At 42.5% G+C, this 15,413-nt stretch overlaps 1 protein-coding gene across 1 annotated transcript in view; it reads left to right on the top strand.

Moving 5' to 3' along the window:
- The window catches only part of OTUD7A (OTU deubiquitinase 7A), a 37,247-nt gene extending 25,623 nt beyond the window's left edge, over positions 1-11,624 (top strand). Inside the window, exons 8-12 of the mRNA XM_062501416.1 lie at positions 1,158-1,285; positions 2,843-2,992; positions 7,967-8,081; positions 8,336-8,420; positions 10,191-11,624. Coding sequence (XP_062357400.1) covers positions 1,158-1,285; positions 2,843-2,992; positions 7,967-8,081; positions 8,336-8,420; positions 10,191-11,624 — 1,912 coding nt within the window. The remainder of the gene's footprint in view (positions 1-1,157; positions 1,286-2,842; positions 2,993-7,966; positions 8,082-8,335; positions 8,421-10,190) is intronic.
- Positions 11,625-15,413: the final 3,789 nt, after the last annotated feature.

The raw sequence follows: 15,413 nt of genomic DNA on the forward strand, positions 1-15,413 counted from the left end.
GACAGACTGCAAATGCTGAAAAACTGTCACAGCCAGCTGTGGAGAAGAGTTCAGTAAGGAGCATGGGAAGAAATTGCAAAATGGGGAATTTGGTTTGAACCAAATGGGGAATTTGGTTTGAAATTTTTCCTGGTGAGTCTGGGTAGCGGGAAGAGGGATGCAGGGGAGGAGAGGTGTCTCACTGCTTGACCAGTGGTTGTCCTGCACCAGCCTGCTGGTGATCATTTCCACCCTGCTATGCTCCTAGGCTGGGATGAAAGATTTTAAAGTGAAGTTCCAGAGATGGGCTTGATGCTGTCAGACCTCTGAGAGGTTGCTGTGTTTGTCCCACACAGTCTGGAGCAATGTCCAGACACTGCTGCTCTGTTACTGTTCTTCACATACACAGAAAATTAATGACAGTCAGTTCTGGAGGTTCCCTGCACAGCTGGCAGGAAGAGGACACATGCTGCCTCCATTTAACAGTGTGCCTGTGTCACCTTGCCCACGTTTATTTGTCAGAGCTCACAAAAGCTGGGCTCTGGGTGTATTATATTCTTAAGTGACACTCAGCTGTGAATTATCTTCACTTTTGTCTGCTTCCCACAGCCTACCGTTTTTCAGTCTTATTCCATCTAGTTTATTTTGTTTCCCAGGCAGAGGCAAAGCTTTGAGATGTGGTACTGACATTAATGACATTAAACTGGGAAAACAGAAAGGGGATGACTGAAACCAAAAATTCATTCAATTTTTCATGCAGTCATAAAAGGGCTTGGAAATGGTCAGCTAGAGAAGTGGGGAATTTAAAAGATTTATTCTTGCAGTCCAGATAAAAGAAGGACCTGTCTGGTAGAAATTTGACTTTCTAGGTTGGCTTCCAAAGGTGCTGGGCATTTCCATCTCCTGGAAGAAGTGGGGCTGATCTAAAGCATAGTGACACTAGTTGGAAAACTTAAAAAAAATGCTGCTTTTCATTTTATTATTTTATTTTTAGAAGTGCATTTTCCTTTCCATTTCTCTTTTAGCTACTTCAGTGATTGAAATATGGGTTTCAGAAGAGTGATATAAGGGGATATAAGGGACAGCGAAGAAGAAACAGTTGCTGGGGTGTGTTGATCCACCAAAGCCTCATGGTTGGTTCAAGCTGCTTCATAAAGTCTCAATGCTGTGTCTTCCAGAGTGGACAATGCAGAAGATCCAGTGTATGAGAGCCTGGAAGAATTCCATGTTTTTGTCTTAGCCCATATCTTGAGAAGACCAATTGTTGTAGTAGCAGACACGATGTTACGAGACTCAGGGGGAGAAGGTAAGAGCTTTTATTAGAGATTCCTGCACCTCTGTAAATTGAATCAGTTGTAAACTAATACCAACAAAAGACCCAGCTGTAACATATCAGTGTTTATGGCAGAGCTGCTGCCTTTTTCTGAAAAAAAAAAAACAAACAAAAAGGAAGCACAGAAGAGTGCTCAATCCATTTCTATTAGATAAAAGTAAAAAAAAAAAGATACAGGATAATTATATAAGCCTTGCTGAAAACCTCTTTATCCTAGATATCCGCTATTAACTTAAATAACCACCAAATTGCAGAACACAGTACATTTCTGACTGGTCTAAGTGAACAAAGCTCTAATTTTGCCATGTCATTTAGGTGCCCCTTAAAACTCTGCAGAAATCAATCTAATCTGACTTTGAAAAATTGAATTTTAAATGTTTGTATCTTGGATGTTTGTTTTTAATGACTCCTTTGGAGCTTCTCATCCAGAAGTTTCCAGAATGTTTTATTCAGTTTGCACATGTGAGCACACAAATGTGAGATCCATATGTGGAGCCAACTGGACACTGTCTGATCAGGACTCAGAACATTAAATTCATCTCACTTTCTACCATGAACTAACAGAATTCTAATTCATGAGAGGTTGTTACTTAATTAGAGGGATGTTTTGTCTGATTAAAGGAGGATGGAGGTTAAGCAGGTGATGGAGTTTACAGAAATTTACTTCCATAGGAAAATACTGCATCATTTCAGTTTCCATTGAAATTAGGAACTACAAGTAATAGTTGTAGATTATTCTGTAAGTTCTTGAAAAGCACGCCTGAAAGACATTGGTCACAGCCATAATGAGAGGTTCTTGAGGGGTGCTCATCTTGCAAATATTTCAGCAGTAAAGTCTCATATTTTTATAGCAAAGGAAAAATAATTGGTTGGAAGCAAAAACATTGAGAAAGTTTTCCTGCCCAAATTTCTTGTTTCCCGTAATTATATATATATATATATATATATAAACAAGTATAGAATCTTTCAAAGGAGAATTTTGCCCCTCCAGGTGGAGCATCCCATTCAAAGTCTACTTGTAGGATTTTTTTTTGAGTCTTTCCTTAACGTTATCATATATACATGTGTATGTACATTCAGATATATACAATGTGTGGACTATAAACATGTTTGTAATGGTGCTTATAGAAATCTGTAATAGAAGGCACAAGCACAACACCTTACCAAAAGACCTGACAGTGTATTTACTGACCATTATTAGAAAATAATTCTGCCTAGAAGCATTACAGGAAGGTAAAACTCTGCTTACATGTGTGAGAGTCATCAAGATTTTGTTATAAGACATAATATCTTTACTAATAAACAATTAGAATGAGGAAAATTATGCAAGAGCATAAGGTTTTCTTTATGGTTCTTTGTATATTTCCTGACATTTTTATAATGAAATTTTACCTGTTGTGACTGTTTTCTGCATTGATTACCCCACTTTAAGCTGCTCTCCTGGAGCTCTGATGATATTGCACCACAACTATTTATATAACTCTTGTCTGTACTTTCACATAGTTGAAAAAATCTCCTTTTTCTCTGCAGCATTTGCACCAATACCATTTGGAGGAATTTATTTGCCACTTGAAGTTCTGCCAAACAGATGCCATTGCTCACCTCTTGTGCTGGCCTATGATCAGGCCCATTTCTCTGCTCTTGTCTCCATGGAACAAAAAGATCAACAGAGAGAACAAGGTATGCTTTAAACACAGCAACACTAGTATATATATTGAATGCAGTGCACAAAGTACTTTCTTTTACCTGTAGATGTATTTATCTGTCAGAAGGGAAACAATGCTCGCTACATTTTATTGCCCCATATTTAGGAATCTGAGTGGCCTAATCACAAGACAATGGCACGGTCCATTTCCTCCTTTCTACCAATGGAATAATATCAGCAGACTGACAGGAACCTCATTTATCTCAGGCACATCTATTTGCCTTCAGTATCCCAGATTTTACAAGAGCGATAATGCTACAATAATGATAAATATCTTTATTGAGGTTAGCAACTGCTTTTCTGTAGGATCTTCCTACACCTCTATTTGCACAGGAAAGGTGCTGGGCGAAAAACCCCTACCAGATATCCAGCACAGCATCAGAAATAATAAATACTGACTTTCATGTACCAGTTCACTCAGGTTAATTACAGGGGTCGGTGAATCAAAGAGGTGTTTGTTTTGTGTGACCTGATTGTACCTCTCTTACTACAGGGCCTTGAATGCAGAGGCTTCAGTTGTGTAGAGCAGCAGAGAGCATTTGGCTCTTATTTTGGGCTGAAGGGAATGCTGTAGCTGTAGCTGCCAAGCAGATTGCTGTTGGAGACTGCAGCAGTCCAGCAGCAACCACAGCATTGCCATTGTCCTCCACTTGCTGTGAGAGGAGGGAAAGGGGCACCGGGATGCTCCAGCAGTGCCTGGGGTTTACACCTTGTCAGCAGATCTGCTCTGGCAGCTTTGGCACATGGCAAGGAAGAGCCACAGTTGTCAAGTGTCAGCAGCAATGGCACAGGGGCTTCAGCACATGGGCAGATTTTGAACTATCAGAGCTGCACCTTCTTAAAACGAGCATCTTGGAGAGCCAGGCCATTCATAACTTGCAATGTTTATGCTCTACCCAGGTGTCAGGAGCAGCATCTGAAGGTGTCTGAACTACTGGAGGTACATACACAGACGTTTAAGCAGCTGCTGTGCTCTCTAGTGGAGGAGACACTATGTTTGCATTTGAGAAATATGTGTGGTCAAATAAATACTGATGTGAATGCTTGGAGTTCTGCTTTGGCATAGAGTCCTGTATCAGATCATTAAAAACACTACTGTAAATATATATAAAGAGAAAACATTCTAATATCCCCTTGTCTGGAGAGGATTTAAAATACATTTTCACACTTCTTTTTATACACAGCACACAGCCCCTGGCATTCCGATGGTCGCCAGGTGCCCTTTTGCCTTGAAATCCAGTGTCTGATTAAAAATGGGTAAATACTTTTATATTAATGCAGGATATACTGATGCGGAAGTTTTGTGTCTTTTTTTATGGAAAACACAGACTAGGTCTCAACTGTCCCTGAGATTGCTTCCTTGGCATTGGAGCTTTCCACACTGTCATGCTCAGTCCAAGTAACACTGTGAGAGGTCTTGAACAGCACCATGTCAGTCTCTGTGTCAGCACTTTATTGTACTGGCATGTTCAGAAAGAGTTAAAGTGTTGTTCTTTTTAGATGAATAGTGGCACTTGAGGCATGAGGATGAGAGCTGGGAAGTGCTGTGACTTCCTTCACAGCACAGAAGGCAGCACTCCCAGCTAAGAAATGGCAGCAGAGTCCTGTATATCTCAAAGTGCCATGGACCAACCAGCAGCTGTGGCTCGTCACTTACCAGTCTGTTGGAATTAGGGCTGGTAGACTGTGCTTGGAGTAGTGTAGTTCCAGCTAGGGAGCCACAGCCAAGTGGGACCAACACTGGCCAAAGCTGCAGACCCTGCTGAGTGTCAGGGAGGTGCTGCAGTCTGTCGGATTTGCTTTAGAAATGAATGGGATGGACCTGCTTGCAGTTGTGACACAAAAAAAACTTTTCTGTCAGGAGCTTTGGAAATCTTACATTAAACCCCAACTATCAAACAAAGTTCCCTGAGAGAGGAAACCTCTTGCACTGAAGACAGAATTTTCAAAGTCCCTCACTTTAACAAATTTGTTTTCCATGAAAACAGCAGTGCTTCACACCAGCCTCAGACTATACCTTAAAATGGGGATAACAGCACTCAATTCAGTGAACACATTTCTGACACTCAGCATGTGTACATGAGTTAAAACAGTGACGTGCTACAGACAATCAGCTCCAAGCTTTGTTTTGTACTTAACTTTGTGTTTTAATAAAATGGAGTATCACTAAGCATTTTAATAGGTATTTTCAGTATCAGTAGAAATAGCAAGCTTTAAAAAGGATTCTTTAAAATTTGTTTATTAAAAAAAATAATATTTAGCTATGTGAGAATTAATCATTTCCTGCTGCCCATAAATTAAGCCACATTTACTTTTTGAAGTTTCTATCCCAAAAAGAGACTGCTTCAGTTCTCTGTCAGTTCTTTGCTCCAAGTTGTCCATTATCACCTGTGTCCTGGTTTGAAAGACAGGTGTTTGCTAAGGAAAGCAGAAGCTTCCCTTTGGACTGAAAAAAATGTGATCCTTCTGATTATTATGATTTTGAAATTAAGAGCGCTCTCAGGCAAAGATATGGGGGTAGGAATAACAGTTCTTTACTAGTGTATCTAACAAGACAAACAAGAACAACAGCTATGAAATTACCCACAAACAGAACAGTAACTCAGTCCCAGTGTTTTTTGGCTGCAGGCACCTTTTCCCTGAGCTGCAGTTCCCGGTGCTGGGGGCGGGCGGGTCCCGCAGAGCTGCAGGAGGGCTGGGGGTGATGGCAGAGCTGTCCCAGGGGGAGAGAGAGATGGAGAGAGAGCTCTCCGCTCACGGTGTGGGTTCTGGTGCTCAGCAGAGTGCTGGATGGTGGCAGGTTACAGTGAGAAGGCAGCAGGGCAGGGTCCCACAGCAGTGAGGATGGTCCCCAATGCTGGGATGGCAGGGATGGGGCTGAGGCAGCGATCGTCCTTCTCGTCCAAACTCCAGGGGGAAATGGGGAGAGCCAGAGCCTTCCGCTTCCTCTTCTGGATGTTTGAATCTCACAGGGTTTCTTTCCCCTCTCTCTCTCTCTCTCTCTCTCATTCTCTCTCTCATTCTCTTCCCCCCCCCCCCCCCCCCCCCCCCCCCCCCCCCGTCACCTGGGCCCAGTCAACTTAGCATGACAATGGGGAAAATTCCACAGAGGGAAAAGGGAAAGAACCAACAACCTGTCCTAGGATTACATTCACAGTTCTTTACCAGGCTGTACCTGTAAAACCAGGTGCTACCAGAAGGGAACTGCTGTGTTGTAAACTTACAACATTACTCTTTCCTAAATTGTCTTCTTCCTTTAAATGTTTTGAGGTTTTTGTGCTTCCGGGTCCGATGTCAGTCCAGTCAGTGTCTACTGGTAACTCGGTTAATTGGCAGAATATGCGTTTTTCTTGTGAAACTTGTTCAGTTAATTGTTTTCTCAGTTATCCCAGCCTCTTTGTTACAATAATTTCATTGAATGCATTAGGGTAAGTACTAATGCACCAGGGAGCGTTAGGAGTGTCACATCTGCTGTACATTCGTGATGTTCCGGTGCCCCAGGACGTTGCAGTGCGGTGTATTCTGAATTGCAGACGGGCTCCCCGCCTGTGGCCCCGGAATTTCCGTGGGGAGTTCCAGTACCGTGCAGTGTTGGTGTCCGTGTCGCTGCACTTGGGGAGCGGCGCTGGCAGGGCCGGGTTTGCGGCTCCGCTCGAGCAGAGGGCGGCATTTCCCGGCGTGGCCGGCAGGGGGCGGCGCCCCGTGGGGTTTGGGCCGATCGGGGCCGTTCTGGGCTGAGCCGGGAGCGGCCCCGGGAGCGGCCCCGCCCGCAGCCACGGGGCCACTGAGCCGCTGCGGCTGCCGGGGCGGGGGAACGCTGTGTGACCGAGATGCTGCGCTTCCGCTCTGACAGCGCGTGTTTGCTGGACCACAGAAAGGGTTGCAAACGGCACGGAACCCCCAGTGCGGTCAGGTTTCAATAACTGAGTGCCACGATGTTTGAGTGGCTTCTCCAGGTTTCTTTGCCCTTGGATTGTCCGGAATAAATACCCAGGGCAAGTCTGAAGGGTTCTAGTGCAGAAAGGTAAATGTCTTGATTGGCTGTCAAAGGAGCAGCAGTGACCTGCACCATGCTGAGGATCCTACCCAAGCCCTCAACAGCTTTTACTTGTTTTCTTAATCAAATGGAAGCAAATCGGCAGCTTTAATTAAAACTGACATTGCTTTATTTCTTAGTCTCTTGCTGATGATGAATGATAGGCACTCTGTGGCATCTGTGTGATTCCTGCATACTGAGTATAAAGCAGAGTCATTAAGAGGTAGAGTCATTAGGGCAGAGCCCGAGCAGAGAGGGGGAAGAGCAGAAGAGCAAAAGTGCTGGGCAGCAGTGCTGGGTTGTAAGAACAATAATGGCCTGTGCACTGCACTCACTCAGAGGCCTCCAACTGGGCTCTTTACCCATATATATGTTGATCTCTGCTCTTCAATTATGTTCATTCAGTTTGAATTGAAAATCACTGTAGCTTCCTCTTGCTTTGTTTCTTAACGTTGATATCAATATATTTTTATTTCTTTGACAGTACAAAGTTACTAAACTGAAAAGACAAAATAATTAATAAAGTTGTGAATCTCTGATTCTGAGAGATAAGCAGGAATATTGCAATATGTTATTGCTTTCTGCTATTCTAATGGCTCTGTCTCTAGAAAATGTTGATTGTACAGTACAAATGGCCGTGTGGATCTCTCCAGAGGTCTCCCCTCCTCCACAGATGACTGTTGTTCACTCCAGGAGCAATCAGTGTATTAATCTCTCCCTTTTTATTGCACAAATGTGAAAATGGGCAAATGGAGTTCAGTACAAATCATTTGTGGTCCTTTGGATGAGTCAGTTCTGCAGCACAAATTCTGCCCTTCTTGAAGCAGTGATTCTGCTTTTCACAGCTGAGTCTTTTCTTCTTTTTGTCATTTTTGTTCCCCCCACCCCAATACTTGTTTCTTTTCTGCTTCAGCGGTGATCCCCCTGACTGACTCTGAACACAAGTTACTGCCTTTGCACTTTGCGGTCGATCCTGGGAAAGACTGGGAGTGGGGAAAAGATGACAATGATAACACCAGACTGGCTAAGTAAGACTTTTCTGTAACTTTGGTGTTAAGCAGTAAAATGTCTTGAGCTGTACCTGGTTGGAGTACTGGGAGAACTGCTAACAGCTAGGCTTGGTTCATGTACTCTGCTTACCTGGCAGAAGAAACTGGGGGGGGGGGGGGGTCTTCAGCTGGCAATCACAGTCAGGCTGCTGTTAGATCTCTCCCTGTTATGGAGTATTGTTTTTTTCTTTCAGGATTTTGACTGTTTTGTTCCCTTATTTTTTTATCTTTAGTTTGATTCTGTCTCTTGAGGCAAAGCTTAATCTTCTGCACAGCTACATGAATGTAACCTGGATCCGCATCCCATCTGAGACACGGGTAAGGTAAACTTCCCCTTTGGTCCCTGAGCGTGGGAGATACAAGGCACAGTAGGATAGGCTGCCTGCAAATGCCTCAGTGTCCTGGCAGCAGGGACAGTCACTCATGGCTCGCTGATGCCAATTACCCTTACAGTTCTGATTATTTGTTTTAATAACACTGTTCCTTGCATATTTTTTGCTGAAATATGTCTTCTAGCCTAATTTTTCTGTTATATGTTTTAGTCATTTGTGTAAATTAAAGAAACCTTTTCTCACCATTGTTTTCTCAGAACTTTGTCTTGCTCTCCTGATGCCAGTGTTAGGTCACCAATTTCTTTCTGAGTGTGCATTTGCACCCGTGGACAGCTCCCAGTTTAGAGTGGCTGACAAAAGGCCACAGACTGGCACTGAACTGGAGCCTGTCCCTTCCAGAGAGTTGTTTTAGAACCATGCCCAGCTGGCACTGAGTCAGCTACAAATTTCTCTGCAAATTGCATTGAATAAATGGAGGAGTTGGGCTGGAGGCAAAAGGTTGCTAGGAGAGGATGGAGGTGATTTATACAGCCTACACAGATGGAATTTAAACAGAGAAACAGAACACAAAAGGAGAAAGTATTTTAACAAGCTGCAAGAGGAGAAAAATCCATTTTTCTACAGTCTCTACAGTAGTAGCTACCACATCAGAAAAAGGAGAGTCAAATTGGTCCAGCACTTGTAAGTGGTGAGTCCCTGTGGAAGCTGGATTACCTTTCCCTGCTCCCATTTGCTGCATGAGCACAGTCAGGTCACTGCAGCACTTTCCCCTCTGCTCTGTGGGAGTAACACCTCTCCTCCCAGCTGAGTGTTGAGGTGCTCAGGGCTTCCTGGGAGAGAGGATGTGTAAGTACCCAGGGACAGAGGCAGGAAGGTATTTCTATACCAGAAGTATGTAGATGTACACAGCTTACCACTCCCCACATCCTTGTAGTCAGCTGAGTGTTTCAGATCTATCTCGAGCGGATTTTAGCTTTGTGGTGCCTGACAGCAAGGCTGTTCTGCAGGAGTACGTGAATTGTGTCCTGTTTTAAAGTACCCTAGGATCCATGTTACTGCATTTTCAGGGAAGATACTTTATCATGTTACCTAAAATATAAAGTGGACCTCAGACTTGTGACCAGTTTTATCTGCAGTGTCTTTCCAATAAACATGAATACACATAATTTTATTCCTCAGCCTTCACGCTTGAGTTTAATGTCTGATATTTCAGATGAGATGCTTAGCTCTGGTACATCATACCTTTGATTTTCTTGCACCAGAGACTTAAGTAAATAAAAAGTAATTTTAGTAAGCTGGGTTTTGAACATAATCAATTTTGAAATACTGCTGCACACAGGTTTGTGTGCTGTATCCTCCTCACAGCTTTCAGCAGCAGCTCCTTTCCCTTCCTTTCCTGTGGGCTGAGGGACAGCCTGCACTGCTGATCCTCCCTGTCCTGGCTCGCTGGGGCAGGAGGGAACTCGCTTACCCCCATGACTCAGGCACTGACTTTCACAGAGCAGAGGCTGACCTCTATTCTACAAATGTGCCTGAAACGAGCCAAAAGCTACTCTAGGAACAAGCAAAATACATAGTTAGCCCAGCCTGAAAAGTTTATTTAGCGATGAAACCAGTCAAAAAGGTCAGTACTTAAATTAAAAAAGATATTTAAAATCAGTGTCAAAATCTGTATTGAACTTTGGGTCGGTATTTTCGCACCAATTCCTGTATGAAGCAGATTTTGCTGTATCTAATTATAGTTCCTTTTCCATAGCAGGCCCCTTTGGCTCAACCAGAATCCCCTACAGCTTCTGCTGGAGAGGACGTGCAGTCTTTGGCTGACTCAATGGACTCAGACCGAGATTCCATCTGTAGTAATTCCAATGGCAATAATGGCAAAAACAGTAAAGAAAAAGAAAAGGAGAAACAAAGGAAAGATAAAGACAAAACCAGGACAGATTCAGTTGCCAATAAATTAGGAAGCCTCAGTAAAACCCTGGGAATTAAACTGAAAAAGAACATGGGTGGTCTTGGAGGTCTGGTGCACGGGAAGATGAGCAGAGCCAATTCAGGGAATGGAAAAAATGGTGACACAGTAGAGAAAGTCAAAGAGAAAAAGTCCAAGTCTCGCAAAGGGAGCAAAGAGGAATCTGGACAGTCTGCGAGCACATCTCCATCTGAAAAGACTACTCCATCTCCGACCGACCGGGCCAGCAGCTCCCCCACTGAAAAGGTGAACACTAAACCCTTCTCTGACAAGCAGTCTGACCCATGGAAGTACAGCACAGACGTGAAACTCAGCCTGAATATTTTGAGAGCTGCCATGCAGGGTGAACGAAAGTTTATTTTTGCTGGTCTTCTTTTGACCAGTCACAGGCATCAGTTCCACGAGGAGATGATCGGCTACTACCTGACCAGTGCCCAGGAGCGCTTCAATGCAGAGCAGGAACAGAAAAGAAGGGAAGCTGAGAAAAAGGCTGTGCTGAATGGCTCCTCTAGTAGGAAATTGGAGCCAGAAGCATTTTCAAAAGAAAAATTAGAACCATCTCCTCAGGATAGGGCATCACCTGTCTTGCCTCAAAGCCATACGACCCAACTGGTTTTAAAATTTAAAGACCGCACCAGTCCCACTCCCGGGTCCTTTTCTTCACCCAGCAATGGTGCCAAGAAAAGTGGCCCCATCCCAGTGTCTGCCCACTATAGCCATACCCCCCCCATTCAAAGGCAAAGTGTCATCCATTTGCATGACGTCAACTCCAAGCCATCAAGCTTCCAGGACGATACCTACAAGCCAGTGGTTGGCACCCTGAAGACCTGTGCCACCTACCCCCAGCAGAACAGATCCCTGTCCTCGCAGAGCTACAGCCCCGCGCGGCTGCCCGGGATGCGCACGGTGAACACGGTGGAGTCGCTGAGCTACAGCAGGCCGGCCGAACACAAGTCCCAGACCTACACAAACGGCTTCAACACCGGGGACATCAGAGACTGCCTGGAGTACGCTGATGAGGATGCTCCTCAGACCTGGCTGAACAATGACAAAAACCAAGGCAGAAGCACAGTTTGCCCAATATATTCCATCCAGCAGAACCGCTGTAAGAAGGAGAACTGTTCCTTTTATGGTCGTCCTGAGACTGAAAATTACTGTTCCTACTGCTACAAAGAGGAGTTAAAGCGCAGGGAGAGGGACAGCAAGGGACACAGGCATTGAGGATTCTTCCATGACTACTTAGTTTTACCATTTTCTTACTTACAAAGTAAACGGTGTTGGATTGCAGTAAAAGGAATCCTTAAAAACAGAATAAAGGATTGTTGAGTAAATAGTGTTGAGCTCTTCGCTTTTCCGGGGCAATGAGGAAATAATAGGAATAATTTATCATAAAAATATATTATTTTCCATTTTGTCAGTGTCTTTTTTACATGTACTGGTAAGCTGAAGGGTTGTTTATTCCTTTGTCACTGCTGTGTATATGTTTGGTCAAAAATTTACTAATGGTGCCTGAATTTACACTGACATCACTCAGGTAGTAGAATGATAGGGGAAAGTCATACTAGTGAAGATGCAGTGTTGTTGTACTAGGGTAGTATCTGCCTTGCAGACATTTGAAATGATGAAACTATTATTGAGAGTATTTTTTCCTCAGTAAAACCTAAATTTTTCATAGCCTTTCTTTCAGGAGGGTAGTGATTTTGCATACTGCACATTTTTAACATGGCAGCATATTGCATTGCTACTAACATTTTATATTTCAGTCTGAAATTGAACACTTCTGGAAAAATGGGAGTGAAAGGTCTGAATTCATGAGGGCTGTAGCTCGTCCTAATTTTAAGTTCTTACCAATTATTTCTAAATTTTCATTTAAAAATAAGCAGATTTGAGTCCGTTTTATTTGCACTGAGTTTTTAAACAGGTTTTATAAGAAAAATCAATATGACATCGTGTCGCCAAGCCAACCCCACAGTACAGTTTTGCACACCTGAATTTCAGAAGTACTTTCATTGATGTTAAAACGCAGAAAAATATTACAATAAAATTAAAATGTAAATAATTATTAACTATGGAAAATTTGACGACCAGCTAGGAAATCTAGGATCATTTTAGACTCCAGCTACTTGCCAAAACCAATGTAATGCCTCAATTTATTCCCTTAGCTAGTGCACAAACCTAATCATTATTTACTTATTCCTTCTGAACATTATTGAATGACAATTATTGTAAATGTAACTACTTGGGCCTTTCTTGAAGACTGTTGGCTCTACCTTTTTTCAAGTCTTCTCCTAGAGTGAGTCATTTCCCGCCCCAGGAGGCCCCCAGATGGCTGTAAACTGCCTCCAGCAGGAATGGCAGCTCCTAGCACAGATTTGCACAAGTCTGAGATCCAAATATTTACGTAAGTGTTTGCAATACTTTTGAAAATAAAACTTTGCTCACAGAAGCATTTCTGCAAAGCAGACGCTGCGGATCCAGTTGAAGTGGATGGATGTCATGAGGGAGTTTTCTGGGATACAGTGCTGGGTTTGCACTCCTCTACCATCAGCTGGCAGAATGTAACAGGAGTAACAGGAGCTCTTTGGTGTTGTTACCCTTGTAAACAATGGCTCATTTTAAGAGCTAATTTTGCATAACAGGTGAAGTATTGCCTTCAGGGCTGCTCACTCTGCCACCTCAAGGTGTAGAACAGGAGTTCTGCCTTCCTCATTGGGGAATAACACACTTCTGGCCTACACAGGAAAGATTCCTTGCCAAAGAGTCTTCATTTCTGATTATTTTCCTGCTGTGGCCCAATTTTAATTCTTGACAAGGGTGGCACCATTGCACACAGTTAATCCTAATTAACCCTGAAAGCAAGCCTAAAGTCCCGTGTGAAACAAGATGCACAAATTCTGCTGCTGTGTCCTGACTTTCAGAAAAAGCATGTGAGCTTTTTCCAGTATCCCAAATTGGTAGAACTGAGCACATACTTAAAATTGACCATATTTTTAGGTTTTCTGCTGAATGGGAGGTTTCAAAATAAATCCCTTGGTCACTTTTATAAAATGTTAGGGTCTTTGCCATGTTAGCTGTTCCATGAATCCAGACCTGTACTTCATGTATTCCTTGCTGTATACTGAGCATACACTGAATCTTACTGTACTTGCATTCCTTCATGAAAGGGAAATGTTGGTATTTGGTAAAGCTCCATGTGACTTCTGTCCTCAAGGTAAGCACCTTCCAAATCCCATGTCTCCTGTTGCATACGCTGGTAAGCAGTGCCCTGCTTTGCTTTGCTCTTGTGATTATTACATTTAAGTTCTAATTGTCAAAGAAAACTGGGATTGCAAACTATGCTAAAACAAGCCAGGTCATGTTAAAAGGACTTAAATATTATACTTGGTTGTATTTGCTGCTGAGACTGAGAAAACTGACAGGATAAAACTTCAAGAAAAATAGAAATACTTAAGAATTCTTAGGGCATTAGAGTAGCAGTAGTATGTGATACTCGAAGAATCATTTTTGTGTAAAGTTATGCTTAAGCAATACTACATTAGCAGCAAACCACACTAGCCCATGTATTAAAGTGAGTTACATCCTTTCTGAATGAGGAAAAAAAGATTACATATGTAAAAATAATCAATTACCATGAGATTTTGCTGTTTCTATAGTATATTTTTAAGATCTTCTCATGAAAGAAAGAGATTTACAGCTGATCAGCATTTAGGTAAATTACTCTGTTCAGAATTACTGAATACATTGTACTTGTACATTAGATTACTTTGAAAAATTAATCGGTCTTGTCTGTATGGGATACGAAACCTGAGTGTTCATTATCATCCTCAGGACACTCAGATAGTTCCATAAATATTTACCTCTACAGGACTGCTCACTTTAAAATATCTGTTGTATGAAATACTGGCAGCACCCATTTTAGTTGTGCCTATGTCCTTAGAATCTTTTTGTTGGGATATCTTTGGTTATTTTTCTAATTGCTGTTTTCTTTTAGAATTCTCTTCAGACATTCTATTTCTGATCTATTTGTGGCTGCTGTGCCATAGCTGTCGTTAAATATGCAGAAACTGTGTCCCCCTCCTGAAGAAGTGTTTTTCCATTAAAAGAAGACCTTAGCTATAGAAGAAAAATTTCTATCTATTTTTTAAAGAGAATTCCCAACTGCTCATGAGTTGCATTCACCAGCACTGAAGGACACTGTGTCATTCCTTAGCTACATGCTGGAGGCAGTTAACCTTCATGTGTATTTTTCTGTTGTACTGTATGCTAACCTCCGAGCGCTCTGATCTCTCTCTACGCCCTCCAGAGCTGTAGAGTCCCCAGAGAGTCCCAGATGTGGAGAAATCAGATTTGCTTTGGCGGGACCCTACTCTTCCTTCTGTTAGCCCGAGTGGCTGCAATGCACACACGTATTTTTGCATTTGTATGTGCTTTTTCCTGCCTCTCTTCTTGATAATGAGTCAACATTTGTGACTGTAGTCCAGATTTCAGAAGTACAGAGTAAATACTGAGTAGGCTGCACCTTCCCAGATGGATCCAAAATCACCAGGAGACATTTAGGTTGGAGAAAGCTGGAATTCTTTTAGAGTGTGAATGTGCAATTTTTCTAATTAAAAAAAGGCTTAAACCTATTATACAAGTTTTTTTGCTTTGTTCTAAACTCTGTTGCAAAGGTCTGTTTGTAATAGAGGATACCTGTGATACATAATGGGTTTCAGTCATGCTTTATATTAATGTTTCATTTAAAATTATTTATACAGAGTTAATAAACCACTGTCAGAGCTTACTAGTGTATTTTCATAGGTGGGTATCAGTTGTAGCATATGGCTAACAAGCAGCTCATTCAGAAGAAGGGTTTGTAGATTATCAAAAGTAGCTTCAGAGTCTGGATTTTAAAACAATTGGTGAGCCTTGTGTTCTATAAATGCAATGGCAATATTGTCCCAGCTTTCTTTAGCAATTAGTTGCTTCTTCCTAAATCAAAGGTACCGTGAGGAGCGTCAGTAAAAGAAA

Source organism: Cinclus cinclus, chromosome 13 (assembly GCF_963662255.1).
Source record: "Cinclus cinclus chromosome 13, bCinCin1.1, whole genome shotgun sequence".
NCBI lineage: Eukaryota > Metazoa > Chordata > Aves > Passeriformes > Cinclidae > Cinclus > Cinclus cinclus.